This window comes from Microtus oregoni, unplaced genomic scaffold, assembly GCF_018167655.1.
Source record: "Microtus oregoni isolate MIOR12 unplaced genomic scaffold, Mior012 000014F_ref0000157, whole genome shotgun sequence".
Taxonomy (NCBI): domain Eukaryota; kingdom Metazoa; phylum Chordata; class Mammalia; order Rodentia; family Cricetidae; genus Microtus; species Microtus oregoni.
The window spans coordinates 39,116,552-39,143,819 of NW_024543073.1; the positions used below are offsets into that span (position 1 = coordinate 39,116,552).

Consider the following 27,268-nt stretch of genomic DNA (forward strand, 5'->3'; position numbering starts at 1 on the left):
CTCCCCCAGTCCTCCCGTAGGGTGCGTGGACGACTTCAGGTCAGCAAGGGAGGACGTCACTCTCAGCACAGGGATTTCAGGGGGGCCACGGCTGCCCCCTTCTCTGACTCGGGCCAGGGTTGCTGCCATGCCCCGCCCTGCGTCCTGCTGAGAAGTTTGCTCAGAGCTGGAGCTGGTTGCCCTGCCTAGGCCTGGCTCCAGGCTGTGCCGCAGGAGATCACCAGTCCTGCTCCCTCCCCCCCCCCTCGCAACAGCAAGCAGGGCGGTTCTGCGGTACAGCCTCAGCAAGGCACAGCCTAGAGAAGTAAAGGAGGGGCAGACTGTCAGCGTTCCTTTTGGATTTTCATAGAGTTAGGGTCAAAGAGATGGTTACTTACTGCCCCATGGTTCCAGATTTAGACTCGAGTACAAACAGATATACAAAACAAAGAACATATTAAACCCAAAAATACAACAATTAGACACAGACAACACAGACGCGCTGCGCAGCTTCGGCGTAAAGCCGAAAGCAAAATTTCAGATGGAGACTATGGGAGTCCGGAACTCCCTTCTCCAACCAGATCCATGTATCCTTCCGATACGGGTTGAGCCCCGAAGGCTCCAGACACCCCTGGAATGTCTTCCAGGGCTGCAAGGGAAAGTCCGGGCTCATCAGCCCCTTTCTTCCTCGCCAGATTCAGAGCACTCAGATCTGAGTGTACAGAGCTTAACAAAGAACACAAATGACACAGACACAGCTTACCTCCCGGTGGTGGGTCGGTAGTTCCTGGGGGGGGGGTCTTCAATTCCCGGCCAATGCACCAAATGAAAGACCCTCAGAGAGGACCTTTCCTCCAATGATGAAGACCCCAGAACCAGGACACTCCGAGACCAAACCACAGGATGCAATTAGCAAGAGGTTTATTGAGTAGACACAGGTACCTGCGGCGGCAAGATCTCTTGGAAGACTTGCGCGCCTGCCAATTGGAGGGCGGGCTTTTTATAGGGAAGAGCAAAAAGCAAGTTTAGAGAAGCAAAAGCATGGTTATCGGAATGAGGCGGGGGGTGGGCATGAATGGTTTCCTCTCTCAGCATGGATGTCTGGCAACAGTCATCCTGTTCCTATCTTATAGATATCCTGTTTTGCAGTCAACCTGCTTGTTGATGTCCTATCTTATCGATATCCTGCCTTGCAGTCTTCCTATCTCATAGACATCCTGCTCTCTCAAGCACATGGGATGTTATTACTAGAGCAGGCTGGCTGCTGATCTGGAGAATTTTTTTTTTAAGCAAACAGGACGTTCCCCCGGGAGCATGCTAGCTGCGGGTTTTGAGGAGGGGGTCTGTAGGGTCTTTCAATGGGAGGATGGTGAATTACTTTTATCAGGTCATTTCTCTGATGCTTGTTAGTCTGACTTTGCCGTATCTCACATTATAGAATCAGTACTACTCTGGGTACTAAGAAATTTTCTTGGATATTTGAAAGGGCAAGTGTTGTTTCAACTGCACTCTGGTCTGACCTGCACTGCTAGTTCCCTGGAGCATTTCAGTGTATGGGAATACTTAAAACCTGGCAGCCCCTTGACATTTCTAGGACTAATGAGTTCTAGGCATTACAGTACATAGACACAGATGAACTTCACGTTGGTTCTGGCATGCACAATTATGCATGCTTTATTTATGGATCATCTCCCAGCATCTTAGTTTGAGTTTCTATTGTGTTGAAGAAGTGTCAAGACCACAGCAACTCTTATAAAGGAAAACATTTAATTTGCTGGTTTACAGTTCAGAGGTTCAGTCCATTATTATCACAGTGGCATGCAGGCAAATATGATGCTGGAGAAGGACCTGAGAGTTCGACAACTTGATCCATAGGCAGCAGAAACGACTGTGTACTGGGAGTAGCTTGAGCATATAAGTGGCACACTTCCTCCAACAAGGTCACACCCATTCCGGCAAGGCCATACCTCCTAATAGTGCCACTCCCTATGGGCCAAACATTTAAACCCATGAGTCTATAGGGGCCATAACTATTCAAACCATGACACTGGCCTTTGTCTTTGTGGTTCCCCCCTTGCCCTCTGTCATACCTTCAGAATCAACTGTCTCAGCTGTCCTTTGTTATGGTTCCATAGTTGGGTTTTCATGAGACTCTGACTTGTAATGTGATTGTTTAACTCTTTGTCAACCTGGATAGGCTCTACCTTTCACAAAGGCATATCTGTTGATCTCACCACAGTATCCCCAGAACTTAACCGAGGTACATACTGTGTTCCACATAAACTGAAGGAGCCAGTAAACTGTGGTAAACCCTGGACATGAGATTCCATTTTCTCATCTGTTTAAAGTCTATATGTTAGTCTTTAACAAGGTCATTGCTAAGGTTCATACTCATTAAAGATCTATGAGTTAACATTTCATAACTTTCTATTCAAAATTAATATTTACATTCATGTTTGGCAATTCAGGTGGTACAAAATGAAGGCATATTCAGTCCTTTACATGAGATAATAAACATTAAACATTCTTTACCTTCACTTCTAATATAAGAGGTGAACAAGACACAATAACCCAGAGTTGTTTGGGTCAGTAATGGGGTAGGGTCATTTCCCTTGCCCCCGGTTGCCAAGAATCAGCATCCATATTTCAGTTTTAGAAAACTTAACATGTCTTAATGTAGAGCTTCCATAGAAATCTCCATGCTGAGGATAGGTGGAGCCAACTGGCCTTAGGCTAAAGTCCATTAAGACCATGCTTATTTATAGGTGCTATATGGAGAGGTTTTATTATTCTTTGTGGGCCATTCAATGTCTGCTTTATTGGACATGAGGCACACTTTCAGGGATTATTTAATGGAATAGTAGTCTGGCAAGAATAATCTGGAGATATATGATCTTATAAACATTTTAATAAATTTATATATTTAAGATGGGCTGGAAAGATTGTTCTACAGATAACAGTACTTGATACTTATTGTAGGAAGAAGACTGCTTATTCATATCCTGGCTGCAGACTCCCAAAATAATCACACAAAAACTGTATTATTTAAAACACTGCTTGGCCCATTAGCTCTAGCTTCTTATTGGCTAACTCTTACATCTTAATTTAACCCATCCCCATTAATTTGTGCATCACCATGAGGTCATGGCTGACGAGCAAAGTTTCAGCATGTCTGTCTTCATAGGCAGCTCCGTGGCTTCTCTTTAAACTGCGCCTTCCTTCTCCCAACATTCAGTTTAGTTTTCCCTGCCTAGCTAAGTTCTGCCCTGCTATAGGTCCAATGCAGTCCTTTATTGAGAGATTAACAGCTGACAGAGGGGAATCCCACATCAGGGACTCTTGCAGAGTATCCTGGTTCACTTTTAAACACACCCTTGGTGATTCATAACATCTATAATTCTAGTTTCCAGGGAACATGATATTCTTTTCTGACTGCCCACTGGACACCAGACATACACATAGTACATATACTGACATGTAGGTAAATACTCAGACAAATAAAATAAGTGATAAAACTCTTTTAAAATTTAATTTTTGAATAAAGATTTTCACCATAAAAAGGATGTTTATTTACAGAATTTGTTCCCGCTATGGTTTGACTTGGGTGAGAAAAATGATTGCACAATTGTGAACTTACTGAATTTGTGATGGAGGAAGGTCATTGGTTAAAGAAAAAGAAACTGCTTGGTCCTCATTGGTTAGAAGATAGGTGGGAGGAGTAAACAGAACAGAACGCTGGGAGGAAGAGGAAGTGAGCTCAGACTCCACAGCTCTCCTCTCGGGAGCAGATGCCTGAGAGAGACGCCATGCCCCGCTCCCGGGCAGACACATGCCATGAAGCTCCGACCCAGGATGGACTAGGCTAGAATCTTCCCGGTAAGACCGGTTCTCACAGATTATTAGAGATGGGTTGATCGGGATATCAGAATTAGCCAGTAAGGGCTGGAGCTAAAGGGCCAAGCAGTGTTTAAATGAATACAGTTTGTGTGTTGTTATTTCGGGACATAAGCTAGCCGAGCAGGCGGCAGGGTGCCGGGGACGCAGCTGTGCCGCCCCTAATTACTACAAATTTGAGTATAGATTTGCACATTTCTACCATCACACTGTGAAGGTAGAATTATCTCGTATGAGCACTTTATTCCCCAACAAATTTTACTCTCAATAAAAAATATTTCTCTACTAATTTAACTTTTTTGAAAAATCTATCTTTGTATATGTTCTAGTTTTTTTATCCCAAAGAGAATGTGAAAGGTTATTACAGTGTGTGTGTGTGTGTGTGTGTGTGTGTGTGTGTGTGTGTGCATGCTGTTGGGAGGCACACCTGATTGCTGCCTAAGAATGCTTAGAAATAAGTAAGTTCATATGGCTTTGTTTGAAAAGTCAGTGTGCTAAAACTGTGGTCTTCTATCTGTAAGTCACCGTAATTTGACTATAGTATTAGTTGAGGTCTAGGGGTAAGTGATTTTGGTCATTGTCATCAGGTAGTAACAGAGTCATCCTATCATCCCCTTTAATGGGAGTGTGAGTGGGAGGATAGCAGTAACAGGTTTTTGCTGCTTTTTCATAGCTTCCAAAGTGGCTCAGGGCTAGGCATTAGAGATAGAGTGGAGGCCAACATCATAGAGTTTTCCCAACTTCCTGACAGTCACAACTATTTACTAACAGTGGCTTGGTTAGGCAGCTTGTTCCAGATGGAATCCTTGAGCTGCAAATTCTATGAATTCAAATGTGAAGAGATTTAAGTGAACTTGAATGATAAATGCCTGTTTTTAATACTATCATGATGTTACAAGCTAAGTAATGGAACAGTACTCAATACCATGCATGCATTGACATGCTCAGGCGCCACCCACTGCTGAGGTGACTTACTTGCAGGACTCCACCTCCCTCATGCATTCCAAAAGAGGGCTATTTGTTAAGTCTTATGCTCCAAGCAGGAGCCAATATGAGACAGCAATATTCTTTCTATACCCCTGTCTCCCATCTTTTTTTCTTATATAGCATTACAAGGACAATTGTTATTCATGTTATATATTTGTTTCTTCTATTTTTTAATGTAGAGATAGATGATGATAGATAGATACATAGATCGATAGATAGAGGATAGATAGATAGATAGATAGATAGATAGATAGATGTTAGATAGATGAATGGATAGATGAATGGATGAATGATAGTTACTGGTAGCTGTGATATAATACCTGAAAGAATTTTATAAAGAAAGCAGGGTTTATTTTAGCTCATAGTTTCATGGATACAGTTCATCCCCTAACCATGCCATCCTAATGGCCCACTTTCTCCAACTAGACACTATTTCTAAAAGTTCTCTCAAAAAAGCACTAGTTGGAGACCAAGTATTTAAACACACATGGAGCTTCTTTCACACTCAAACTATGTCCCTATTAGAAATAAAGGGCTAGTAATTTTGTTAACATTTATAATGTGGCAGAAATTTTCCATAATTATTGCAAATACTTATAAAACTTGCAAAATAGACATCAAGACCCACTTTACGTATATGGAAAACTAAGGCTTAAAGTCACAATGCTAGTAAATAACAGCGCTAGCTAGGATTTAAACAGAGTTTAAAAAGAGCTCTAACAAGTGCCAAAGTGCACATTCTTTTTAAAAATAATATTAACAGGTATAACAAAGGTTACCGAACAGTTATGTATATAAACTTGTAAGGTAATTGTTATCTAATGAAGAAAAATTGTGCGTGGAAACTAAAAATCAGAATCTTTAAGTAACTGGTTAATATTATGTAGCGCATCACAGACTCTACATCTGAGCCCATTTGATCTGGTCACAGATGTTGGCCGGCAATACCTATTGGGATTTGTGAACATGGTACTACGAGCTAGGTGAAATCAAGGTGGAAAGTTAAGGGAAGTGTGGAGAAGAAAAGATGAGGATAATTTTAAGTGGGTGTCTTAGGTAGGGTTTTCTTGCTGTGATGAAACACCAATACCAAAAGCAAGTTGGGGAGGTAATGGTTTATTAACCTTAGCTTCAGCATTGCTGTTCATCACTGAAGGAAGTCAGAACAGGAACTCAAACGGCAGGATCTGGAAGCAGGAACTGATGCAGAGGTCACAGAGGGGAGATGCTTACTTGCTTCCTTCCCATGGCTTGCTCAGCCTACCTTCTTATAGAATCCAGGACTAGCAGCCCAAGGTTGGCACCACCCAGAATGGGCAATCCCCCATTGATCACTAAATGAGAAAATGCCTTGCAGCTTGATCTCAGGATCCTCAGCTGAGGCTCCTTCCTTTGATGACTCTAGCTTGTGTCAAGTTGACACACAAAACCACCCAGTACAGCGAGGGTCATGGCAAGTCTGACTTTGTTTCCTTTCTAGGTGCCTGCTTCCTCGGCTGCAACCAGCAAGTTTCCCAGTATGAGTACCACAGAAGCTAAGGTAAAGAACCTTTGAAGGGCAACCTGAGTGAATGCTACTTTAAGGTTATCATGAGCAATAATCTTGTTGACAGATGGGTTCCTTATCTTAGGATGCTCACATTATGGAAGTCAGCATCTTCTTCCTGAGTTGGAAGCTTGTGCAAATTCTCCTCTAAGAGAATTTCTATCTAAGAGGTGTCTGTTGTTTCAGAGTATTTCAAACGTGTCACTGCTGGAATTCCCCCCTTGATTACAGTTTTGAAAAGAAAAGAGATAATCTCTCTGAATACATTCCTCTGGAACTGAGGAAATAGGGAGTCTAGCTTCCTGATAACAGTAGTAATATTTTTGGTAGACATTTAGAATTGAACAAACTTATACTAAGTGACCTAAGTGACCACAGAAGCAAAGGGAAAGGGTATGGTTGTTTGAGATGCGTTCTGGTCTTGTGCCTGATAGACAAGAGTACTGTCTCTATGACTAACTCCTTAGAGCCCTGTTGGGTATTTATTTTCATATGTATCCCTCAGAATTTCAAAACAATGAAAGAGGTGTCATTGCTACACAGGGTGACCCCAGTTCTGACAGACGACTGAAGCTGCGATTACTCAAGCTGTTTCTTAGAACTGTTTCAGGGTAGAAATAAAAAAGAAGAGACATTTGTAAAATGTTCTCAACCTTTTGTGTATTCCATTATTTGGTTGTTATTATCAAATTGCTTTATCTACAGTTTTCAGCTTATGTCTGCCATCTGTGTCCCTGTCACTGTGCTGTCTCAGCAGTTGTCTGTTCCAGGGGAAGTGGCAGCATAAGTTACTACCAGGGATCCTCTTGCCTTATCTTGAATTAGAACAGTGAAAATATCTGGGAGTGTCCTTTTGCCTAAGTTTTATAAAGGTTAACTTAAATTTTATATTTCCTTGACTTATTTGAAGTTTTACCTTCATACTAATTTCTTAATTATGTTATAATTAACTATACTATCTATTAGTAACTAATTAGTTGCCTTTTGTTAAATTATTTTTAAAATCATATGTACAAATATACATATATAGATTTGTAGTACTGGGAATTGAACACAAGACCTTGAGACTTCATGTGTGCAAACAACTAAATACTATATCTTTGAGGGATGTCTCTAGCTGCCTCAACCCATTTTAACTTTGAAAAACTAAAGAAGGGATACATACAAACCAAAATGCAAAATAAAACCCCGTTGGATTTGATATCAAGGGTTAGGATAGACAGATATTTGGACTGTTTCTATGTTTTTGGTTCATGTAGCTGTTGCCCAAGGATGATCCTGCGTATTACCTGAGGGCCAGTGTTTATTTCCATGTGCCATGGTTTCCAGAGCAAGTATCAACAATCCTTGGATATCACAAATCATTTATCATGAGAATTCCTGGCAGTCAAAACAAACAAACAAAACCTTTGAAGGAGGAAGAAATATGGGAGATGGAAGAGAAGGGACAAAGAATGAGACACATGTGATCAAGTCTACCATTGTCTGATTTAGACCATTTTTGGCCTCTGTTGTTGTTCCTTGGAGTGTTTCAGTCACACAGCTCTCAGTCATTGTATCTTCATTGCTTCTTCTGTTTCTCGTGATTGCACAGTGATGACTGTAGTAGCCTCCTCTTGGAGATGTCAGGACCTTGAGCTTCAAAGGTTCACATCCGCAAATACTTTGAGCTTTTAGTGAAACGATGCTAATTCATTGAAGTAGCAACTACAGAACCTTATCCTATTTACACTTTTCAAATAGGAAAGACTATGTATAAAGAAGGGTCTAGCACACCATATGTGTTCTGTATTTTTGTCCCTGGAATGTTAGATTGGTTTTCATACCATTGATTGTAGTCATGATGCAATTCCTGAGAATATATGCATCATGGACACTGGAGCCAGACTACATCTCTGAGAATGCTATTTCTTTACCAGCTGTGGTACTGGACAGCCCTTCTTTGCTTCAGTTTCCTTATCTGTACAGTGTGAATAAAAATGATATAACACCCATTTCATACAATTGCATAAGAAAACCAACAGTGAACAATGCCTGTCTCAAAGCTCGTGCCCACTGTGAGCACTACAGCTGACCAGTAGCCCCCATGCAGCCTTGGCACTGCAGACACAACTACAGCTCTATCACACACTCTTCTTGAGAATTTCCTGGAATTTGAGATCTTTAATTATTTACTGGAAAGAGGTATAATAATAATGTTGTCTCTGCGGGTCATGACACATCACAATTGAGCTGGTAATTGCACTTAGGGAAAGCCCTGGTACCACGGTGCTGATAGACAGCCCCTCGTGCACTATTTCTCCCATTAAGATTAAGTTTGGTACCATTACTACCAAATATAATTTTTGCGATTGTTGATTTAAATTTATATTATATTAAAGAGCTTCTTAGGTCTGAATACAGAATGTTAGTTGTAGTTTAAAGTTTTCCCAACTACTATCTTGATTACCAAATTGTGAATTTGAAGTTATTGATAAATCCAAATTCTGGTAATGCTAGCTGGCTTATTTCCTTTGTAAATGATTTAATAAATTGCATTTGTGTAAACTAAAAGAGGATTCACAAACAGAGGAACACAAACAAAAATTTATCAGCAAAGACACAGTGTGAAAGGACCCCAAATTTCTTTAGAAACATTTGATAGTGAACTTTGATTTTTTTTTTGTTACTCCAAAGAGTAGGAATACAGGTGTAACTGGGAGGCATTTCATGAAGATGACTGTACCTTAACCAATACAGCACCAGAGATGATAAATTAAAAGAATATTTGACTTAGTGTCTTCAAATTATAAAATTTAAGTTGAAGCTTTGTGGACAACTTCAAATATCCAAGAGGGAAAACATTAACAGAAGGCATTAAGACTGATTTGTGGTCATCACCTTGGAATATTTAGAAACATGTATCAAGTCTGTGCTGATTTCTGTCTTCCCTCCATCAATGTTGATTGTACACATTTATGGAGGTTTTTGCTCTTTGTTTATTTGGAGAGTTCAGCTTTAGCTAGTGAAAAGTCTGTAAAACATTGTACTAGAAAGAACTTTAGAAGCATGTTTAGAACTTTAGAATAAATTTGGTATTCAGGAATATAAGACGTAATTTACAAAATTTATTTTTAAAACTACAGACAGAAGCTGATAATGACATGGGACTTTTTGTCATAGACAAATATGGGAAATACAGATATAAAAAAGATTATAAGAGCTTTTACACAAAGATTTAACCTTAAAAATTAATTTTGTAAATGAAAATCCTCATGAAAAAATATAAATACAAGCTTAAAGACTTACTTGGTCGCTTGGTGTTAGTGTACCTAAATCCAAGTAGAATTAGATATTTATTCATGTAGGAGATGTGTTAGGCTAGAAGAATGAATCTTGATATAACCATTTTAGCCCTTTATGTAGGTTGTCAGATAAAAATGAAATCACTCTTGTATTAGGCCATCCCAGTCTCCAAACAGATGGAAGGACCACATCCACATGACAAGAAAAGGCACAGGAAACAGGTGATGTGGTTCACTGTGCCTGGCAGTTCTGTGTACTAGTCACTTCAGCCTCTCAGCATACACTGTCCTCTCTAAGGCTCCAGCACGGCCTTCTTTTAGGCTTACCCACCTAGCACATGCCGTACTAAAAATAACTGCTCTGCTCTGTCCAACACCCTTTTCTTTCATACTTTGAACCCAATCCATGGCTAGTATTTCAATGATAAAAAAATTACATTTGTAACTTGGAAGTACAGAGCCTTTGGATTTGAAGAAGGAAGACTTACATTTTATGTGGCTTCTGTGTTTACTACAGTGTTATTAGTAAAACTCTCTATGTATTCTTGATGCACAGAGTAAGAAGTAATGGGTTAATTGCCATATGACTAGTAATATCTGAAGTGTGTAAGCAACTTAAGTCATAAATTTTATATTAATAATAATACCAAAATCACACATAATTGAGGAAACTCTATTACCATCTTAGTAAACTATCTCCATTGCATTTTTTAACTTCTCTTTCCATTTATTTTTTTTCTAAATTTAGGCTGTGAAAACAGAGTCTGAGAAGTCACAATCAAGTAAGGTAAATAATTTAAGTCTGTGAGTGAATTATTCTGACCCTTTTTTTAATAATAATGAATGAGTTGTTTCCTATATGGGTAAAGGAATTTGTCAGCTAATTTAAATAACTTTGACTATTCTGCTGAATATAAATCCATAGAATACATATAAAATATTTACCACATTAATTTCACGCATTGCTAAAAAGATATATAGTATTTATAGACAAAAGTATTTCACAAGTTGTTTTATTCAAATCTAGATTTGAATCAATATTTTTTTAAAGAAAGCAATGGAGCAGGAAAGGTCAAGCAGAGGAAACAGTCTGGGAAGTAAAGGTGCTTGCTATGTAAGCTTGACGACCCGAGGTCAACCCCCAGAACCAACAGCTGAAGGAGAAAACCAATTCCTGAATGTTGCCTCTTAATTTCTATTACTCCACCATGGCACATGCTTGTGCAAGCATACATGTGCACCCACAAATATACACACTCACACAAATACTCATGTACATGCATGCACCTATACACATACTTACACACATGCATACACATAGAACATACACAGGCACATATTCATGCGCACACATGTACACTCACATGCATACACACACTAATGATTTTAAAAGGACAAAGGACATAGGTAACCTTGAAACACTAGGAACAGTGTGCTGAACCTGTCCCTAAATCTTTGGAGACAGTCTTCTCTGGGATGGTGGAGATGTCATGAGTCACTCAGTGTCTTTGTCCTGCAAACAGCTATTGTTGCTTCCCTTCTGCTTGGCTGTCCTTCACAGTGATGTGGATTCCAGAGTACCAGCAGCAGCACATCTTTCTCCTCAGTGCAGTGCTGCACTTCTTTCTGTCAACTATTTAAGCAAATATGTAGATAAGACCCTAAGGTTTTCTTTAGGGCAGAGAACTGAGTGAAATACTGGAAGCACAGATATAGGTAGGGCCATGGGGTGAATAAGACCCTAAGGTTTTCTTTAGGGCAGAGAACTGAGTGAAATATTGGAAGCACAGATATAGGTAGGGCCATGGGGTGAAAAGGAAGGCTTATCTGATGCTGTAAAAGGCCTATCAGTGGACCCTGCCCTTCAGCCTTTGCATAGGGGATTCTAGAGGGAAGAATTTAGCAAGTAGGTGAAAATTGTCTTCTGTTTCATATTTCAATATTTGTGGTTTTTCTACCAAATGTCAAAAGAATTGGCCCTTAGGGGATGTGCCTATATTTCATCTCCTATTGCCAGAGACTTTTCAAGATGAATGGGTGGCAGAGAGCATAGCAAATTCAGCTCAGCAAACTTAGTGCTCACCTTAATCTTTTGATGCCATTGTAGGTTGCCTGACAACTACTGGTCAATCTTAGGGGATGTACAAAGCAGCTCAGAGGTTAGAGGAATATGTGTCTTTGGAGACATCTTAAAGACCCAGTTTTCCTTTGCAGGTGATTGTAACTAATGGAGACTGTTGGCAGGTTGTTGATGACTACAGTATATGCCTGGAGTTTCTCCTGAGGACAGAGTGGGTTAGCCTGAATTGTGTTTGTGGGCCACCTTATAATTATAATTATAAAATTAGTATATTAGTTTATTCTAACACATTTAGCTTTTACTTACTTGAAATTAACAGCCATCTGTGGCTCATGAGAAAGTAAGTGCTGTTTGCTAGGACTTGACCGTGTATATCAGTTTCTGTTGTGAGACAGGCTTGTTTCCTCAGCTGACCCAGAACCATCATGTGGCCATAGCAATGTTCAGTGTTCCCCCACTCCCTCCGAGATATGATTTTTCTGTGTAGCCTTGACTGTCATGGAACTAACTATATAGGCCAGGCTGGCCTTGAACTCATAAAGATCTCCAAGCATCTGCTTCCCAAGTGCTGGGATTAAAGGCATGTACCACCATCACCTGGCATATTCAGTGATTCTTAATGAAGGTTTTAGGAAGATTTGCTGTGTTTCAGATTTTGTACCTAAAGTATGATGGTGGTGGTGCACACGGATCTTTGTGAGTTTGAGGCCAGTCTGGTCTACAGAGCTAATTCCAGGACAGCCAAGGCTATACATAGAAATCCTGCCTTAAAAAAATTACAATGGCATTTACCTCACACTAATTGATATTTGTGCAATACAAAACTGCAAAAAGCACAGCCCTTTTTCTATAAAGAAAAATATCTGAACTGTTTTAAACCACCATCATGTTAATAATTTTTGTGTACTTTCAGACCCCAAACTTTCCGAAGCATGCATCAGATACAGGAAGTAAACATGCTCATAAAGAAAAAGAAGTTTCCAGATCAAATGAGAAGATGGTGTCAGAGAAATCAACAGAACCAAAGGTGAGCTTGATAAATATGTAACCACTAATATCAATTATCTAATATCACAGACTGAATCTGTGGGGTTGAACTGGATGCACTTGGTATTGTAATGATTTAGAACTGTTGTTGCCCTGGTCTTGCAAGATGCAATTGTTGGAATGTGGAATTATGGAGGCGCTGAGAAAGGCACACAGATAGATTTAGAGAAATGCACTGTCCAACCTTCTCTTTCTGCACACGGTGACCATCATGACAGCAGGGTAGCAGACTTTTCTGTCTCCAAACCAGAAAACTTTAAAATAAGGCTGCTTCCTAGTCCCCTCTAAACTTGGGTCAGCGAACGATTGCAAGTGCCCTGCAATCTCGTTTACTCGTTCATATTTGCTCTCTCTCTCTCTCTGTTTCTGTGTCCATCATTCTGTCTGCCTCTCTCCTCCTCTTCCCTTCCCCCTTCACTGTGTGTGTGTGTGTGTGTGTGTGTGTGTGTGACTCAATCTATGCTTGAATCTATGGACTCAAATAATTTTCCTCCTCAACCTTCAAAGCATCTGGGATTACAGAATGACTGACTCCCTCTACTTCCTTCCTAACTTTATTTATTTATTTATTTATTTATTTATTTATGTATGTATGTATGTATTTATTAAAAATTTCCACCTCCTCCCATCTTCTCATTTCCCTCCCACTCTCCCCACTACCCCTCCCTGTCCCTCTCCAGTCCAAAGAGAAGTCAGGGTGTCCTGCCCTGTGGGAAGTCCAAGGCCCTCCCCCCTCCATCCAGGTCTAGGAAGATGTGCATCCAAACAGACTAGGCTCCCAAAAAGCCAGTACATGCAGTAGAATCAAAATCCACCTGGTGTCATTATCATTGGCTTCTCAGTCCGCCCTCAGGGTCAGCCACATTCAGAGAGTCTGGTTTGATCACATGCTTGTTCAGTCCCAGTCCAGCTGGCCTCGGTGAGCTCCCATTAGAAGATCAGTCCCACCATCTCCGTGGGTGGGCACACCCCTCATGGTCCTGACTTTGCATGCAAATGGATGGAATTAGAAAACACTTTACTGAGTGAGATAACCCAGACCCAAAAAGAGGAATATGGTATGTACTCACTCATAAGTAGATTCTAGCCATAAACAAAGGACATTGAGCCTATAGTTCGTGATTTAGAGAAGCTAAATAGGAAGGTGAACCCAAAGAAAAACATATATTTATCCTCCTGGATATTGGAAGTCGACAAGATCGCTAGGCAAAGTTGGGAGCTCGGGGATGGGGGTGAGCTGGGGGGAAGGGGATGGTGGAAATGGAGGAAGGATGGATATGAGAGCAGGGAAGAAGATATCTTAACTAAGGGAGCCATTTTAGGGTTGGCAAGAGACTTGGCTCTAGAGTGTTTCCTAGGTGTCTAAGGGGATTTCCTCAGCTAGGTCCTTGGGCAGCAGAGGAGAGGGTGACTGAACTGGCCTTCTTCCATAGCCACACTGATTTTGCATATCACTATAGAACCTTCATCTGGCGATGGATGGAGATAGAGACAGAGACCCACAATGGAGCACTGGACTGAGCTCCCCAGGCCCAGATGAAGAGCAGAAGGAGGGAGAACATGAGCAAAGAACTCTCTCTACTTCTTTACACAGAATTCCTCGTGCTTATTTTGCATGAGGAAGACATGAATTCATGAAACATGAACTCAGAAATCAATTCTGAGTTAGAGGCACTTTGCCCTTAGAAAAAGAAATATCTATGAGACATTTCTCATTGAGAGCATTATGGAAGATACTACTAGGCTGGCCCACTTTACAATGCATTTTATATCAGATATCAGAGTTCACAAATATATAATTCAGGAGTTAAATACAAGAACATGGGTTTTTGGTTTGGCTAACAATATTGTTGAAAATTATTTCTAACAGGCTCAAAATTATTTTTAATTAGGTACTGGCAAAAGATACCAGGACATTTCACGTAAAATCCCAATCTGTAGCTTCTTTTAGAAGTCAGACTATGTGGAGAACTGGGTTTGGATGAGAGCAGCTGACAGGGGCAACCACAGCTCATTTGTGGGCTCCAGTTCACCACAGCACACTGAGCTCATTGGTCAGGGGCAATGGTGTTTCCACATCTGTTTACCCTGAATGAACACTGAAGGCTCTCAAGCCCACCCCTGTGTTGTGCCCAGCATTACACTACATGCAGAAGAAGCTAGCAAATTTTTTCAACAGTGATTCCATGAAAACAAACTGTCAGGTGTTGGTGACATCTGAAACTCACACTCTTGGTCATAGTCAAAGGTGCTTACTTAGTCCTGTCACTCTTCTCTCTTTGCTCTCAGACAAAATCACAAGGTGTTCCTTCTGCTGCTGGTGGGGGTGTGGTTGCTGGTGTGACTGTGACTGCAGCATCGGAGAAGGCAGTTGACAAGGTGAGTGCACATTCAGATGTGACATGATCTTTTATGTCAGACTTCTATTCTAAGAAGCACACAAAAGACAGAAATAATAGGCACTCTGTATGAATTTTTGTGAGGAAGAACATATGTTTTCAGAATCTGTAGTACTAAAGACTAAAATAGTAAGTAGTTTTGAAAACTAAAATAGTTTTGAAGTGTGTGCATCCATGAAATACTTATTGGGCACCTGGCATCTAATGGTATCAACGCCAAAGAAATTAAAATGTAAGTTGGTTCATGCCTTGCCTTCCAGACTCACAGGCATGAAGTCAAGATCATAAAACATTAATGCTTAAGTACGCATTATACTCAGCTTAGAATGTTTCCATTAGCAGTCTTACCACTAAGTCAGTTACAGCAAGGGTGTGAGTGGATAGCATGGCAAGCCTTCACATCACGAGTGTAGATGTACTGCAAGAAGTCTGCCGTGGCGCCTTGGAGGAACTCCAGTTGCAGTCCTAAAGTCTCAAACAAAGGTAAAAAGTGTGACACATGTCCTGAACATTTTGCTTTATGGTATCTTGGGATATCATACACATTACTTTAACCAAACTCACAGAAACTTTTAAGTAGAATCTCTCATATATGAGGGCTTTTGCAATAAATTGCTTATATATTATCACCGTGGTCGTAATGAACTAATATGATAATGGGTAGATGTCAGGTCAAGTTTGGATGTGTTACAACTCCTCTGTATGAGTGCTGCCCCAAGCCTCTGGTTTCCTTTGAAAGGTTGAAAAGCCTGTAGAATTCATGTGAGATAAGGGCACCTAGTTTAGGCTAGACTAAATGAATGCATTAAAAATTTGAGGTGTGATTCTGCATATAAACCAGCCCAAGTCATCAGTAAAAGCTAAGTGATCCCACTAAGAAAAGCTTGTGTAGAATTCTTTTATACATCGACTTGATTCTGGAACTTTCCATAAGTTATTTCATTTGATTTACTCCTGATTCTTTCCCAACTATGTAGGATTAATCAGATCTGTCTTAATTTAGATATAAGACATTATAATTGACTGAGAATGTGCTAGCTGCTGGGCATTAGTGGCACACGCCTTTAATCCCAGCACTTGAGAGGCAATGGCAGGCAGATCTTTGGGAGTTCAAGATCAGCCTGGTCTACAAGAGCTAGTTCCAGGACAGGCTCTAAAGCTACAGAGAAACCCTGTTCTCAAACAAACAAACAAACAAAAAGAATGTCCTAGCTACAGGTTAGCCCATCTAGTGTTGAAGTAGAGGAACTTTAACTCAAGGCAGAATAAGAGAGGCTCCTAAAGAGAGATATTTTATGAGGAAAGGGTAGATTTCATCTGACATGGGGATCCACCGCACTTTGAGAGAGCAGAGACCTTTGAGGTAGGCATGGAAGGACATTCGGGATTCCAGGTTCACAAAGGATTCAGGGTATTGGCAATTGTCAGATGAGTTTTGGGCACAAGCACATTCCAGTGTCAGAAGGCAGAGTCCAGAGGCGGCAGTAAGACCAGAAAGACAGGTTAAGGCTGCTCAAGAGAATGCTGTGGAGCATGTTAGTAGTGACAGGGGGGTAAAGGTTGCTTGGGGGCTGTTTCAAAGGTGCTGGTGAGTCATTATGTAGTGTGGCTTAGAGCTAGAATAGAAGAAAAAACTGGGAGCTAATCAAAGTTATTGCAGAGGCGAAGTCTTCACGTTTTAGAGGGAGTTAGCCGACAAGGGCAGACGTAAAGTAAAATACAGTGTTCTGGGACTTCAGAATCTGGCCTGAGTACACTGATTACACCAAAGTAAGGCAAGACAGATGCCACAACACAAAGCTTTTGGAAGTTCTCACTGTGTAGTCCACACCCAGGGTCAACTGTGAGCACGTGCCTCCTTAGGAGTGGAGTGGAGGCCTTGCAGCGCTGTCCCAGAGACTTTGGTTACCCTTGAAAGGCCGACAAGCTCATAGACTTCATGTGGAGGAAAGGGTGCCTAGTTCGGGCTACACTGGACTGAAGTATATGACAGGCCTAAGGGAGGATGTGTAGCAAACTATTGTTTGGTGCACAGAAGAAGGGAGGACAGAGAAAGAGGAGGGAAGGGAGAGAATGAAGAGAGAAAAAGGAAGAGATTGAGCTGACAGAAGGAAGAGGAAGGTGTGTGAATGTCTCTACACAAAGTGGTAACTGACTCCCCAAAGGTGGCTCAGTTCCCAGATCACAGCTTGTACATAACGGTTTTCACCACCAAAGTCATAGCAGTTGCTTGTTTAGTCTTTAGTTGTTTGCAAGTATTTACATTGTGCTTGTCAAGTACTGTCAACACAATCCTCACACTTCCTAGTTAAGTAACATCACTGTCCTCACATCATCACTGTGAAACAAAGGGACAGTGCAAGTGACTGCAAAGTTTCAAGCAGCCATGCATGTCACTGCTGGTGTACAAATGCAGGCAGTCTGGGATCTGCTTCGCAAATTTGATACTTTCAAATGATACATGACCCTGTGTGGTCCTAAATGAATGAAGCCTCATCAATATAATTCCTGCCAAAAGTTTAGTCCCTGGCCCTAGAAGATTTGGGATGGATCATCATCACAAATCAGGAACATACAGAGTGTGTGTCATTGGAAACAAGCAAAAAACCCAAGGTGACAAGACAAGGGCACAACCCAGCAGCAGAATCAGAATGTTGCTTTGCTATGGTAGGTTGAGGGATGTGAGCTGACATCTTCAGAAATCATGTCTGAACAGAGGCAGGAAGCTACAGGTAGGAAAGTTACTTGCTGTCTTTGAGAGGAACTATGGTAATTAATGATGAGGAAAATCAAGGAAAGAACAAGGATATACCAAGGCAAGCAACACAGTGGTCTTGATGAGTGGATGTGAAGACCCAGGGAACAGTGGCTACAAGGAGCAATTTCAGAAAGAACTTGGAGGGTTGAAAGGCCTAGGACAAGTATGGTGAATAAAGGCCAGGCAGTCCTGATACAGATCATGGCTTTGTTCCTTGCTCTGTGATGGAGGAAGGTCATTGGTTAGATAAAAAGAAACTGCTTGGTCCTCATTGGTTAGAAGATAGGTGGGAGGAGTAAACAGAACAGAACGCTGGGAGGAAGAGGAAGTGAGCTCAGACTCCACAGCTCTCCTCTCGGGAGCAGACGCCTCAGAGAGATGCCATGCCCCGCTCCCGGGCAGACACATGCCATGAAGCTCCAACCCAGGATGGACTAGGCTAGAATCTTCCCGGTAAGACCAGTTCTCACAGATTATTAGGGATGGGTTGATCGGGATATCAGAATTAGCCAGTAAGGGCTGGAGCTAAAGGGCCAAGCAGTGTTTAAATGAATACAGTTTGTGTGTTGTTATTTCGGAACATAAGCTAGCCATGTGGGCAGCCGGGGTGCTGGGGACGCAGCCCCGCCACCTCTTATTACTACAGCTCTGCAACCCAGGGAAAGTTGCCTCATCTCCTTTATCTTCCTTCTTTTTCCTCTCTCAATCTTTTCCTTCCTATCCCCCTCTGCTTCTTTTCCCTCCCTTTCTTTCTTCTCTTCCATCTCTATCTCTTTCATATACCAAACAATATTTTAATTGCCTTTCTATAAGGAAAGCCTTTTATCACAAATCAGATACATACATGCTCTCTTTCACATCACTAAATAGGCTTCACATTTATAGTTAGTTCTGAAACATGCAAATTGCTCTCCAGAGCAGATCAGGGGACTAGTACATGATCTAAGCTATTACATTTGAATAATTCATCTCAACTGTGTCATAAAGTTGTTTCATAAAGGTATATGAAAGTTTTTAAAGTCCTTCTAATTTCCCACTAGAAGAAAGAAAAGAAATCATTAACGTCAGCTTCACCAGTGGAGTCCAAAGTAAACAAGCCATCTGACAAGGTATGGACATCACATCAGTTCATCATCAGACATCTGTCCTCTGCTGCTTGTCTCAGTCTGATGTCTTGTGATTTTAGAGCAAAAATTTAATGACTTTGAGTTTAAAGAAATTATGACCAAGTTGAAAGTGAGGCCTTCACACTGTACCGTTTCATGATAAAAGCCTGTTTGAAACTCTAATTCCAATACACTGAGATTATTAATAGTTTCTTTTTTTTTTTTATTTTTCGAGACAGGGTTTCTCCGTAGCTTTTGGTTCCTGTCTTGGAACTAGCTCTTGTAGACCAGGCTGGCCTTGAACTCACAGAGATCCGCCAGTCTCTGCCTCCCGAGTGCTGGGATTAAAGGCGTGCGCCACCACTGCCCGGCTAGTTTCTATTTTTAAAATCTGTTCTTTAGCAACATCATAACTGATTAAGACTTGGCTTTGCCCATCACTTGGTTGTAGAGTAGGGACATCTTGAGAGTTAAGTATTACCTCTCTAAGTATTCCGTATTGGTAAAGAATATAAGGTACTGTCTAACTATTCTGTATTGATAAAAATATAAGGTACTTCTTTGAAGTCTATCCCCTTTCCAAGAAATACCAACAGTAACTTAAAAAGGAAAAATAGTCCAAAGTTAGTAGACCCTAATTTCTATTACTTATATTAAGTACTATAAAACCATCCTAAAACCATCGTAGGGATGTGGTCATCTTCAGTGACACTTTTAGTCTGTAGTGAGGGTCTTTCCATTTAAGGTGCCTGTCCATACTGAGTTATCCATAACTGCAAAGCAAGGTGGTAGATTCCTCTCATTAATATGCTGAGTTCATGTTTCAAACTAAACTGACAGTTCATATATATTTTACCATTGATCTCAAATGATTTCTCTTCAAAGCTATCTTTGGGCAAGCAAGTGAGCAACAACAATGCTCATCACGAAATGGATAAACACAGGAGAATTCATTTTTAAAAATAACTTCTATTTGGAAGACATGCTGTCTACGGATTATGTACTATGAAACGTGGGAGTGGGGAAATGAAAAACAACAAGTGCCAAGTGGCTAATTCTTGCATTTGTTTTTCTTTTTCGATTTTAACTGTCAGTATCTTGACTTGATAGACATTGTGAACTAATAAATTTGTTGCTGTAATTAATGACTTGGTACATTTTGAAATGGTGATTCTTACCTCAATGTAGCCTTTTATCTTTCCAACTCAAAATCTGGACTCTGTATCTTTATAATAAAAATGGGCTGAATTTTAACTACTTTTGGAAAAGTTACAGTACTTGATAAATTTTTGTAGTTAAAAATCAAGGGCAATATATCTACCAAATAACATTTACATTCTTTCTATTTCATTTCCAGTCAGACATGGATGCTTTAGATGACCTGATAGACACTTTAGGGGAACCTGAAGAAACTAGCAAAGATGATTCATGGTACACTGGACCAGAAGTTTTGGTATGTAATTGGAAGCCAGTAAGAATTCATCTTCAATGGATAGGCAAGCACATGAAGCTGTGACTGTTAAGCATAGGAGGACATATCATATTCTGTTGAATATGTCGAAGCAGGATGGTATCAACATTGATAATAGAAACCAAAAGTTAGTGGTCAGCGTGGAAACAGTGTGCCTTGGGACAGCTACACAATTTCATTGGTTCAGAAAATATCTGATGGTGCTAGAACTCTCACTGACTAGGTCAGAAAGTCTTCTTTTCTGCCCTTTAGATTTGATGTAGTGGACTTGAATTTATTTTGAGTTTTATATCCTTATAATCTGAGTTAATCTATTCTTACTTTTCAAAAAGTAATGTAATTTTATTTCCTGATATTAAAAATGTTGTTAATTAGATGAAAATATTTTCAATAGATACCATTAAATATTTGTTTCTACAATTTATAGTAAATAGAAAACCAGAGAAAAAGACAACTCAGTAGAAAATTAAGAAGTTGTTTGGACAATGAGCAAATAACATTCACCAGGGAATTAGGAAAATGACTTAAAACATGGTGTGGTGCCGTTTGTATGACCAGACTTCCAAAAATTTGAAAGTCAGACAACTCAACTAAGGCACTAGATACTAGAAATAAGTGTCCCTTCAAGGGAGAGCCTAGGAGCTTTGCCAGTGTATTCTGCAAGAAGCTTATTTGGCAGAACATTTGGAAACAATATTAGTTAACAGAATATAGGAAGCTACTCAGTGCTTCCTAAAGGGAAAGTGGCTTCCTTATGCATCAACATGGATATAATACAAAGCCATAATTTTGAATAAACCAGACCAACAAAATTATATTATTTATATAGCATTAAAAAACATTCAAAGTTATGGTATATAATATTTATGAATAATCCCATATGCAGAATATTTTTAAAATATGATCCACTTAAATGTCTAAAAATTGATAAAATTACATTTATCATGGTATAAGAAATAAACCATAGATGAGATGAAAATATTTTAAAAAGTAACAAAGTTTTACTTCTAGAGTTTATGAAGGATAAAAAACACAGAGAAAATGGTGGAAATGATGGACTTAAAGTGCTATCTATAAGACTAATTAAATAATTGTTAGCATACCGTAAGAACTTTTGGGGCATGTTCAGTTTTAGCTTCTTAATGATTTATTTTCATCTCAATAGTTACAAAAAAATTAGTACTGGAGTATCCTTTCATTTTATATATCATTGTCAGCATATTAATGGCATAATAAATCTTCATGTGTGATTTAATTCTAGGATCCAATGGATTCTACCTACCTGGAGCCACTGGGTATAAGAGAAGGAACTATTCCTCCAGAGTACAGGGAACTTCTGGCTGTAAGTTTTCTTCTACTTTTATTTCTTTCTTGGAAGATAATTTCCTATTAATATCAAAGTTTAGAAAGTTGAATGGGGCATATACAGTGGTTAATAAAAAATGTGCTAACCTTTTAGAACATCCCTGACGATGTATTACAAACTGGATAGCTTAAGCAAGAAAAATGTGTCATCTGCTGTTTCCAGAGTCTGGAAGTCACAGTTAGGATCTTGGATAGCTGGCTTCTTCCAAGGACTCTTGAGAGGCAGCTTCTTCCAGGCCTGTTTGCTAGGCTTGTTGATGGCTATCTTCTCCCCGAGTCCTTTCACATTGCCTTCCCTCTGGTTGCTCTGGGCCTCAGTTTGCTCTCTTCATAAGGACATTAGTTTCACTTGATAAGGATCCCCACTAATGTCCTAGCTTTACCGAATTTCTTATTTAGAGATCCTATGTCCCATAAGATACCATTCTGAGGTTCTTTGGAACTTCAGCGTATCTGTGGGAAATTACGAACAGTTATATCATAGTATGAACAGTATAGTTCATAATAGACTGAGAATACATTTTGTCAATCAGAAGAATTAATTTTGACTTCTCACTTTCTTTCATTTTTGTTTCAGAAAAAAGAAGGAATCACAGGACCTCCTTCAGACTCCCCTGTGAGTTTGTGTTCATGTATTCTCAGATCTGTATCAATGCGGTGTATCTTCCTTTGGGGGTATAGAACTACCAGTCCCAAACTGGGTTTGGTGATGCCGTTCTGTAATCCCAGTTACTCAGGAGGCTGAGTTCATGGACAGCCTGGGTAAATTATACTCTGTCACAAAATCAAAAGTAAAATGTTATCTGGGGATATAGCTCAGTGGCAGAGTACTTGTTTAATGTGCCCAAAACTCTGGATTCAATCTCCAGGATCAGACAAACACAATAAAAAAGCTGGAACAATTCTGTATCTGAAGATGATTACCACACCAATCTCTTAATCAGATAATGTTTCTTTTCTATTTCTAGAAAAAAAGGTGGGCATGGGGCTGTTTCACTGTTCCTTGGCCATGTATATGTATGGAGGTGGAGTGATGAGGTCAAGAAGATAAAAGGATATAGTAAATACTGATAATTATTAGTATGACGAGCACATATAACCACATGTAACTCGGTTAGAAGGAGGGAAAAGGAGAAGCCACCCACTCCCTTCCAAACATGGCTTCCTTCTGAGTAATTTCGTTAATGTTTCTCACTTGGTATCTAAGGAATGCAAAAAAATGTTTCTTTGCGAGACTTCTAATCTCTAGTTTGGCAATTAGGAGTTATTCTATGCTCTTTTCTCTAGAAACCCATGGGACCTGATGATGCTATAGATGCCTTGTCATCTGACTTCACCTGTAGTTCTCCGACTGAAAAGCAAGCTAAGGAAGAGGTATTGTTTTTAGCTCTGTTAAGGAAGCCTCTGCTAGAAAGTGTCTTGGATGTAAAAATAGTATTTTAGTTCTGTTTATAACAATTGAACTTCCATCACCTATAAATATCTATTGTATTTTCTTTTTCAGAAATCTCCAGATGAGGTTTCTAAAGCTCAGTCTGCTGGAGTGACCAGAAGTGCTGTTCCTCCCCAGGAGAAGAAAAGGAAGGTGGAAGAGGTACGCTCTTTCTTAAATAGCCGGAGCCCAGATGACAACAGTTATTTGCCTGATTTTGTTTAATTATGAATAATTTTAGAGCATAACCTTTACTATTGTCATACAAGACCATTTCATGTTGTAACACAGAAACAGACACAACTCTTGAAACATGGAATCTTAGTCTTGAGTTTCTCAAGGGAGCTTTGTGGGTCATTTTAGGGATGTCAGCAAAGCTGTTTCTGCTGCCTCAGCAACAAGCTGTAACCTAACTCTGTCTTCAGGGTTGATCCTTCAGCTCCAGGCTGGATGTGGGCACGTGTGCCCTGTGTGAGGGGTGCTGATAATGCTAAGGGCCATTTCTATCAGGGCTGCCTCTGCTTTGGCCCTGCTGGAGGGAAGAGTTTATTTTTATCTCAATGGCTGGGAGAGCTGTGGGGAGCACCACGCCCTGGCAGTGGGAGTTCTCAGAGCCCTGACATTGTCTTCAGAGGCCACTTCAGCTCTCTCAGTTACTTGAACTCAGCTGTTTTGCTGAAGGGCCAAGCTTTCAGAAGACATTTCAAACACATTTTTAAAAAAAGAAAGAAAAACAGGATTGTGCAAGTCTACTTGCTTGCAGCTTTTATTTTGATAAGGGTCTTTTGTAATATCCTTTTTATTATAATCATATATCTTACTTGCAAAATAAGTCTTGAGTGTACCCTCTAGCTGTATTATAGGAACAGGTCTGGTGTCTCAGGCCAAGCTTTCATTCATCGGTAAGTCCTTTTTCTTCCTCTTGTAATTTTCAAATAATGCTTCCTATCTAGTAATTTCTCAATCCACAATTCACCTTCTGTATTTAAAATGTATATTTAACAAATAAATGATTATATGGATTCTCTAAACTCTAAAACTGAAGAATTTTCTGTTTTGTTTTTATGCACTGACTTTTTCCCTTTTAACAGGGTGTCATGAGTGATGAAGCCCTACAGGCCCTATCAGAGTCACTGGGCACCCGGCAGCCAGACCCTGAGTGCCACATTAGCCAAGACAAACAAGTCAAAGAGGTACTGACCTGTAATTCATATATGAAGCTGAACACTGGCACAGGATGAGAATTCTTTTACATTGTTAGAATTGAAAATGAGCAACTCTTCATTTTCTCACTTTTAAATCTGGTAAATGTAGGTATTTGTTTCTGGACAGTGAGAAACCATGGCAGATGTTTAAGTGTTTATGTAAAACATCTACTGTGTTAATGCTTGAAAAGTGAGCATGTGGCTCAGTGGTCAGGTACTGACTTGGCCTGTGCAAGGACCTGCGTTGGAATCCAGCGCTTCAAGAATACAAAACCTTTTCGTTCAGTATGTTGGCATACATCCATGATCCCAGAACTTAGGAGGCCGAGGCAGGAGGATTATGAACATGTGAGATCCTGTCAGGAAAGAAAGAGGAATGGGGTGCAGGGAGAAAAAGAAAGAAACACTAATCTGCTTTCTCACAGCTAAGGAGGCAACAAGATAACAGTAGTGCTGAAGTGAGAATCTGTGAAATTTGTTTTTGCTAGGTATTGTGAGTTTGTGTTTTCAGAAGAGCTTGTGGAAAGAGGTGATCATGGAAGAGTGTGATGAACCTTCTGTATAACTGTGGGGAAGAAGGTTGACAAATCGTCTCAGGTTAAAACAAACTGAGCAACAGTCACAACTGCTTGTTTACTGGAGCTCACAAACACTTGAGGCACATTTGTCTCATAGCCTCCCAGCCCTTAGCAAACCCGTCCAAGCCTGTAGCAGGTAGAAGTAATGATTAAGTTGTGATTTCAGGAAAAGGACAGATGTAAACCTCCTGTATCTCACAAAGCAGGAATCCTGGAGCGAGACAACCAAAGGTTTTAGGAGCACTACCCTATCAGTTCAGGGAAAGAAAGCTGGCAAGTAGCAGTGTCACAATGCCCCTGACTCTTCTGTCACTTCCTGTTCTGAGTTGTCAGGGAAGGACAGTCTCCCTGACTCCCAGGAACTCTGCCTGAGTCTGAATTGGCCCAGATCTATTATGGGCCAGTTTCTGTCTTCTACTTTTTGGGAGGGCTCCCCTGCTGCAGTATGGCATGAGAAGCTTCATGATGCTGAACACAAGGGAGACGGAGAAACAATCCCTGCCCTTCAGGACCATGTGATGTGCTCAGAAGAAAGGGAACATGGGTCCAGATACCGTGAGGTGCACATTACTCAGAGCCTGCTGTCTCTAAGGATGGTGGTCTCGGTGGAGCCTGGGTGTGACCAGGAGGTTCTATGCCATGAATCTATCACCTGGGGGCTATGGATTTCACTTTTGTCAAGGCTTTATATAAATAATTAGAATAATTTAATAAGACTACACACAGACAGACACACACACACACACACACACACACACACATATATATAAAACTACATATATATATATATATATATATGGAGCGAAAATGTGTAAACCTAATAGGAGAATAGGATAGTCTAACTAACCCAGTCACTAACCCAGATGAATAATTGGAAAACAGTGACGTAAAAGGAACTCATGCAGCACCATGGGTAATGCCGTTGCTCTCCAGATTATGTATAGGAGTGTGTTCACTGTCTTAGAAGCTAGTGAGTACCAAAACACTAATAAAATAACTTTCCACTTATGTCAGGTGAGCTTTCTCCTAGTCCTCAACGACAGCTATTTCATAAGAAGCTCTTCCAGTCCTCTAAATTCTTGAGCTAATTCGTGGAGTCAGGGGGTGATCATTCATAATGAATAGCCTTGTGTTTTGATAAGCCTCACACCAGTCCTTGCTTCTCATCGGAGTCCAGGGGATCCTAGCACCTCCCACGTTAGGCAGCACCTATACAAACAATGGAAGTCTCCAGAGAACAGACCCAATCCCACTTATAACACATAAACTTTGTTTTGCCTACAGTGATACCTTTTAAGCCACCTGATTTTTAGGTATGTATACCTGGTCCAGCATGTTTGCAGTATGGTAGACTTCCTTTTGTTCTAACTTCTGTTCCTTTGGTGTCTTGTATGGTGTAGCCATTTTAAAAACATAAGGAGCAAAAAAGAAGAGAAAAAAGAGATCTATCTGTATGTATATCTGCTCATAGCCTGGAAGTATAGAGACAATCTTCCTGTTTGGATGACCCTTGCTATTCACGGAGTCTTCTTTGGGACTAGACACAGCACACCTCCCTGAGTTGGGCAGTATTTTTGCGTATCAGAACTCCCACTGACAATAACAGAGTAAAATCTGAAGTTCGAAAATAAGCAAAAAACTTTCCATTCTAAACAACATACAATTCTAATCCCAGAACAAAAAGTGCCTGGCTGATTAAAATTGCTTGAAAATTTTTAAGACTTAATCAAAAAATTAGCCAGTCCAGGGTTGAGGTGAAGATGGGAGCAGTGGGTTGGCTCAGAATTTGCTGAAGTTATTGTGCTGGCTACCTTAGGTTCTGAGTTATAAAGCCTTGTCTTGAAATAGATACAAATCCTTATACATGGGATGTTACAGGATTCCATTACAGACGCTATACAGGAAAAAATAGTAATTTCTGATGTGTTTGCTCCTGGTTCACTGATCTTGTGAAGTAAGTCCTGTTGAAAGGAGTCCTTTATAAATCAGTAAAGCCAGTTCTCCATGAAGAAGCCACATTTATGACTGTCTGCTTCCCTCAGTGCTGAACTGGATGAGAGAACTGGATATGTACTTATCTCTCTCCTTAGCTAACTGCCCTGTTTGGGCATAGATGGAGCTATTAAAATAATTGCAG

General features: G+C 40.3%; 1 protein-coding gene across 9 annotated transcripts in view; it reads left to right on the forward strand.

Annotated features, from left to right (window-relative positions):
• The window catches only part of Cast (calpastatin), a 99,016-nt gene that overhangs the window by 43,067 nt on the left and 28,681 nt on the right, over positions 1 to 27,268 (forward strand). For 5 of the 9 annotated variants that reach the window (XM_041663347.1, XM_041663349.1, XM_041663350.1 and 2 more), the window contains 12 exons: positions 6,341 to 6,400; positions 9,847 to 9,912; positions 10,439 to 10,477; positions 12,684 to 12,797; positions 15,107 to 15,196; positions 19,015 to 19,083; positions 20,438 to 20,533; positions 21,813 to 21,893; positions 22,494 to 22,532; positions 23,204 to 23,290; positions 23,421 to 23,510; positions 24,440 to 24,541. In XM_041663347.1, coding sequence (XP_041519281.1) covers positions 6,341 to 6,400; positions 9,847 to 9,912; positions 10,439 to 10,477; positions 12,684 to 12,797; positions 15,107 to 15,196; positions 19,015 to 19,083; positions 20,438 to 20,533; positions 21,813 to 21,893; positions 22,494 to 22,532; positions 23,204 to 23,290; positions 23,421 to 23,510; positions 24,440 to 24,541 — 933 coding nt within the window. The remainder of the gene's footprint in view (positions 1 to 6,340; positions 6,401 to 9,846; positions 9,913 to 10,438; positions 10,478 to 12,683; positions 12,798 to 15,106; positions 15,197 to 19,014; positions 19,084 to 20,437; positions 20,534 to 21,812; positions 21,894 to 22,493; positions 22,533 to 23,203; positions 23,291 to 23,420; positions 23,511 to 24,439; positions 24,542 to 27,268) is intronic. The other 4 variants (XM_041663351.1, XM_041663354.1, XM_041663356.1 and 1 more) reach the window with 2 other exon arrangements.